Source organism: Geospiza fortis, unplaced genomic scaffold, assembly GCF_000277835.1.
Source record: "Geospiza fortis unplaced genomic scaffold, GeoFor_1.0 scaffold172, whole genome shotgun sequence".
NCBI classification, from domain to species: Eukaryota; Metazoa; Chordata; class Aves; order Passeriformes; family Thraupidae; genus Geospiza; species Geospiza fortis.
The window spans coordinates 7,748,780-7,754,779 of record NW_005054309.1 but is presented as its reverse complement, the minus strand read 5'-3'; the positions used below and the strand labels follow the sequence as shown (position 1 = coordinate 7,754,779).

General features: G+C 48.6%; 1 protein-coding gene across 1 annotated transcript in view; it reads right to left on the bottom strand.

Moving 5' to 3' along the window:
* Positions 1–269: 269 nt before the first annotated feature.
* Positions 270–6,000, bottom strand: part of PLD1 (phospholipase D1) — a 44,101-nt gene continuing 38,370 nt past the window's right edge. Inside the window, exons 24-26 of the mRNA XM_031055389.1 lie at positions 5,250–5,403; positions 4,515–4,629; positions 270–3,952 (exon numbers count right to left, since the gene is read on the bottom strand). Of these exons, the coding sequence (XP_030911249.1) occupies positions 3,728–3,952; positions 4,515–4,629; positions 5,250–5,403 (494 nt within the window). The 3' untranslated portion in view covers positions 270–3,727. The remainder of the gene's footprint in view (positions 3,953–4,514; positions 4,630–5,249; positions 5,404–6,000) is intronic.

Here is a 6,000-nt window from a genome sequence, read left to right as displayed (position 1 = left end):
TATGGGAGTGTCCCCACAAAAGCAGCTCTGTGACCAGACGCAACCCCCAGAGTGTCCTTGCTACAAGTGTTCAAGGCTCGTTACACTGAAATAACAACAGCACATCTGCACTTGATTGTACAGGGATGCTCCCTCTGGAAGGAAAAAACACATTGGAAATAATTCATGGAAGAGTCCCAGCCAGGCAACACCTGCACTGAGGTTCTCCCAGGGACAGCACCAGGATTGCAAAATCATGTTGTGAAACTTGATCAAAAGAGAGGAAAATGGAGTGTTTGGGGTTTAATGCAGCACAGCTCATCAAGTCAGGGGTCAAACTGAGACCAAGAGACCAGATACTGAGCTGAGCACTTTGCCTCTTCATGGAGCACTGGAGTGGTTCTCTTATAAACTGTTTTAGTACAGTTCTTGCAGACAATGACATTTTATCCCTCATTTTTTAGGTCATGCATTAACTTTACACTGAGACATTCATCCAATCCAATATCTATACAACAAAACACATATTTTAAAATATTAGACTGTTAAAATTTAAGGAAAGGAGCATAAGTTCTCAAAATGATACCTGTTAAAGAATAATTTAAAGGGAAAAGAAGTGTTCTACTCGGGTTGAATTACAAAATAAAGTCTGAGCCTGGGAGAATTTCTCATTTCCTATAGTTGTAACAAATAAATGCCACAAGAAACAGCTGATGTTTCTGGGGTTGCTAGTGCTTGGATCCACATCACCTGTTCCAGCTCTGGGTACCGTGGGTGACCTTCTCCAGTCTGAGGCCCACGCTGGTATGACAGACTAAGAAGTTGTGATTGTTCAGGTGCACAAACCAACTCTCTCAAGGTGTTCAACCTCATAGGCTTCTTAATATAAGAAACAAATCTGCAGCAGACAGGACACAAACAGCACAGCCTGGGCTGTGAATGAGCAGGGCCTTCACTGGAGTGGCTCCAGCCCTGCTGTCTGTCTGGGGTGAGCAGTGCTGCTTCCATAGGGAACCTGATGGCCCCACAAGCCACTGGAGATGCTGGGATCTCCTCACTGTGCTGAGGCTGCACACCCTGCTTGCATTTATTTGAATGTTTCTAAACTCCTGGTATCAGGAATTTAGCACCAGCCCAGGGCAGGGATGGTCAGCACAGTGCCTCTGTTTCCACAGAGGGGAACCTCCTCCCAGACAGAGAGCCAACATCAGGCCTGTCTGCTACCTCAATAATGAAAGACCTCCTTAATTAGCACCTTCTCATACCAAATCAGTCGATTAAATGTCCCTCCATGGCTCTGCTGTGTCACTGGGGACCAGCAGCTATCACACAGGGGCTGAGCATTGCAGAACCTGAGTGGTTGTTCCCCAAAACAGCCTGGCAGAGGGGGGGTTAACACCTCTGGAGTTAGGAAGCCCCAACAATTAGCAACCTACCATTTTAAAAGACAATGTAAGGATAATTTAACAATTATAAAAACCTTTGCTAGTATGAGGAGGAGGAGAATAAGAGCACTTAGAAGGTGACAGGTTCAGTGCACAGGCGGTGGGGTTGAACAATTTCTGACTCTGAACATGGACCTGTGTGACTGACAAGGATTCTCTGGCAGGCTGTAATTGTTTAAAGTCAGCAGCTTCAGTCAAACTAAAACAGCTAAAAACATCAGGAGAGAAAAGCTCTGAACCTGCACTGATGTGAAATCACAGGACCCCTTTGATCTTTCTGATTGGAAATGGTCAGGGCACACATTGCTTTGGCTCTGCGGGGGGTGACCCCGGGTCAGGTTTCTAAGGGAAAAAAAGTCAAGGGAAGATATTTATGTGCTTACAGCATGCCAGGTAAAACCATCAACCCCCTGGACTCAATCATATAAAATGCTGCACATGCACTTCCCAAAGGTGAACGAGACCACAGATGCCAGAAAGGAGCATAGGAGGCAACTGCATCTACAAAACACAAGTGTAAAACAGTGGAAGCTGTAGGAATGGGCTGAGATTTGGAAGAACATCTGGGGTTTGTTCCCTATTTGGGTGATGCAGCAGGGACAGAATAAGCTGGTGCCTATTTACAGGTCTGAACACAGAAGGCAATCAGCTAAAATGTCATGCCAGCTACCTTCTGGGGATAGGTAGGTGACCAGTGGGATTATTTTCCAGTTAAAAAACTGCTGGAAGACGTAGAAAAGAAAAAATATAAATTCTTCTGTGAAACAAAATAAATACCAGTTCACTGGGCCTTTTGACCAAGGAGTGTTGGGCACAGGTATAACCTTGGGAAGGGAAGGGATGCCCAGATGCAGGGACAGCAGAAGAGCTCAGCCTCCCACTCCTCCAGATCCAACTCTCCTCAAGTGTTTCCTAATGCTCCATTTCCCAGTGGCTGACACAGCACTGCAGACAGCCAGGAACACCCCAGGCTGGAGCTGGGAGACGTGGCCTCACTGCAGGATGGAGCATGGGGTGAGACCCAGGCTGGTGCCCACCACACGAGGTCCTAACCCAGGAGCTGTAGTGTTTTTCCCAGGATGCTGGATTGAACTGCTCTGTACAGGGAGGTGCAAAAGAGCTTTGGAAACCTTTTTATAGCAATGTAAAACAGGAATGTGCATGCTGAGTTTTACCTCTGCTTGGGAAGACACATCCTGCATGACTGCACTCAAGGCTGTGGCTGGTTCAGTAACAAAGCAGAGCAGAGACAAGGCTTTGCCATCTGCTCCCCTTCCCCCTTGCATTCACCCCATCTACAAATCCACACATCAGCTTGGTCTGAGCATGGTGTCAGCTTACTGGCCTTTCCCTTCTTTTAAGTAGGGGGAAAGGGATGGAAATTAAAATCTACCCATAGGCAGCAACATGAACACACAAGCAGAGTGCAGAGCTTGGTTCAGATCATGCTGCCTTTCCAGTCTCAGTCCTGTCACTTGCAGTGCCTTGGCTTCCCCCAGCTCTGGACACCTCAGGCTTGAGTTGGAACCCTGATCCTCTCCTGAGGAAACCAGTCACACTCAGTGGGACCAAGCTGATGTGCTGTGTCTGCGAAGGCCAGCAAGCTCCAGTGATCTCCAGCACCTCCAGCTCCAGAGACTGCCTTCTGCCAAGCCTGAGGGCTGCTGATTGCTCCAGCTGCAATAGGAAGAGGATTTTTTTCCCCCAATAGGATGAAGAGACTGAAATGCTGATTCTGATACAGGATTGTTAGTCTGTTTCCCTTTAAGAAGTGAAACACACTCAGAAAGCTGCAGGACAGTCCAAGGCAGCAGCAAATGGCACTTCCAGCAGTGGCAGGGCTGCACAGTGTGCTCTGATGGCACGTGGAAGGGTGAGATGGGGAACTCCAGCGAGCCAGGGTGCAGATACCCAAAGCCTGAGAAGCAGCACAGGCAGCCCAGGACTCCTGTGCAGCCACAGCACAATCACAACCACAGGATACAGCTGGCAGTGGTGACAACATCGACTGGGAGTCAGTTCCTGTCCTAGGAGCAGCCTGCATCCTTTAGATGTTCAGAACATGCCTGAAGAAGTAACTCCTCCAGAAGTTAAACTTTTATCTGCCACCATTTCCAAGTTTTTCCGCTCCTCTTGTCTGCTAGTGTTGATTTGCTTCAAGCTCCTCCACCAAAATCCTTCTGAAGGGCTCATTACCTTGGTGGAGAAGCTTTTAGTCTTCTTTCACATTCCAAAATCCTGTATTTTTCATTAACTTCTCTCCTGAAAACAAGACTTTAAAAGGTAAAGCAGTCTGCATCTTCTTAAGTCCAAACCTCCATGGGTACCATGGATTCCTTTGTTCCAACAGAGGGAAGCAAATACTCTTCCTCCAGAAAACGAAAGGGGAATTGTACTAAAAACCCACGAATCTTTTTCAATTCTTCTGCTGCTTTCACAGGATCATCAGTTGCTAATTTGGGCTTGTTGATGAAATCACGCAGTTGGGTTAAATTATTCACCTGGTCACTGGGCAGGCATCGAAACACCTGAGCAAAACAGAGAGAAGTAGTCACCTGTCAGTGGAGGGGAAATGCAGCAATGCAGAGCTCCTGAGAAAAAACCAAGCTTCCAGTGCAAATTCCCCAGGATGGGAGTGACTGAATCAATAGCCCAGAGAACAGGGAGGGAAGAGGTAAGTGCCTGCCCTGGGTGAGGATGGAGCAGGCAGAGGGGAAGCTCCAGGGCCTTTTCTGATCACTGCAAAAAGTCATTAAAAGACAGAAGTAAAATTTGCTTCTACTCCAGTTACACTGTGGCTAATTACAAGCAGTAACTACACCATGGCCATTCACTGGAGCTACAGCTGATGCAAACACAGAGAAATCTGATCTGCTGCCTTCATGGGGGCTGTCACACTGAGAATGCACCAGCTCCAGTTTCCTGTTCACAGCTCTTGCATCTGACACAACTCATTCCTTCTAAACATCTCTGGAAGTTCAACCCCAGGAACTGGACCTGCTGTCTTTGCCCTCCCTGTGCTGCTGCTCCCATTGGCATCTGCTGCCTCTGTGTGGGATGGAGAGAGGGGGAAATTGCTGTGCTCCTCACTTTATCAAAGATGGTGGCATTCCGAGCTGCTGTGGCAATCCACACCTCCTTGAAGAATTTGTCACAGACGGGATCCTGGTGTTCCGGATTGAGGTCGGAGCCGCCAAGGACAACCCTGAGAAGACAAAGGGATGGATGCTCACACAGGCTGAAGCACTGGGCACTCCCCTCTTGATAAATGCCAGGAGACAAGGAGTTTCCTTGGGACTTGCCAAACCCTGTGTGCTCCCAGCACCCTCCCACTCCCATGCCCTGTGATAATCTCTCAGCTCTAAAGCTGCTTGATTTTCTCCTTTTCTTCTGTGCAGTAACTGTCCAGATGGGGAACAGGGTGGGAAAAGAAAAAAAAAAAAAAGAAAAAGGCCTTAAACTAAAAATGCCCGTGTTGTGGGGCCAGATGGCTGCTCCCAGCAAAGAAGCTTCCTTTAAAAAGTGACACTGCCACCCAAGATTGAGAGAGTGTGCAAACGGGATCTGGAGGGGAAACACCACTTGTTTATGAGCTCTGCTAGTGAAATCCCAGAGCAAAAAAAATTTGTAAAATCAAGCCAGCAAGCTGTGGACAGGAGCAGCGTGAGGAAACAGCAGCAAAACCCTGGGCTAAGTCCAGGCCGAGCAGAGCTAAACCTGGGCAGGCAGTGTTAACCCATTGGTTTGAAAGGCTGTGGGGCAGGTGAAGCCTGAGCAAGCCCTCCCCTATCCCCTCTCCCTGCCCAGTGTCCCCTGCAGCCCCACCTGAAGCAGCGCAGGCGCAGGGACTGGGCGAAGCGGCCGGCGCGGTACTCCTGGCCGTCCATGACCGAGGGCACGGTGTCGCTGTCCTGCACGATGATGGCCATCTCACTGTCCCTCTTCCCCAGCATGCTGCGGTCGTTGATGTTGGCAGAGCCTGGGCAGGGCAGGACAGGCACAGGCAATGTCTCCCTGCTGCTCCAGGTGCTCCTGCACAGCCTCCACCACCACCCCTGCACCCCTCGGCCCCATGGGGAACACCCACGGCTCCGACAGGTAAAACCCAAGCCAATGCATTAAGGTTTTAGTTTTTTAGCTGTTGTGTTTAAGGTTTTAGCTGTTGTGTTTTTCAGATCCTGGACTGCATTAGTGTGTAACTCTGAACTCCATACAGAGTGTTGGTAAGCTCTCTTCACATTTTGGTCAGATCCTTCTAAGCCTGAGAACCAAGGACACCATCTGCCTCAGGCCCCAAAAGTACAAACAAAAGTGAATTGGGGTGGGGAGCAAATGGGAGTATATGATTTCATTACTTGAATCTCCAATTAGGGAATTAGTCTGATATGCAAACAGACCAAACTTATATCTGAGAAACTCATGACCATTGTCCGTTTTGGGTGTAGCCCCTTGGGGAGGCTTTGTCTGCCCTTACTGTACCTGAAGGCCCTTCAATAAATACATACACTTGTATCTTTTTAACTTTGTCTGGCCTCTGTTTCTAGGTAAGCCCAGGCATCAGCCAGGGGGCTTCCTT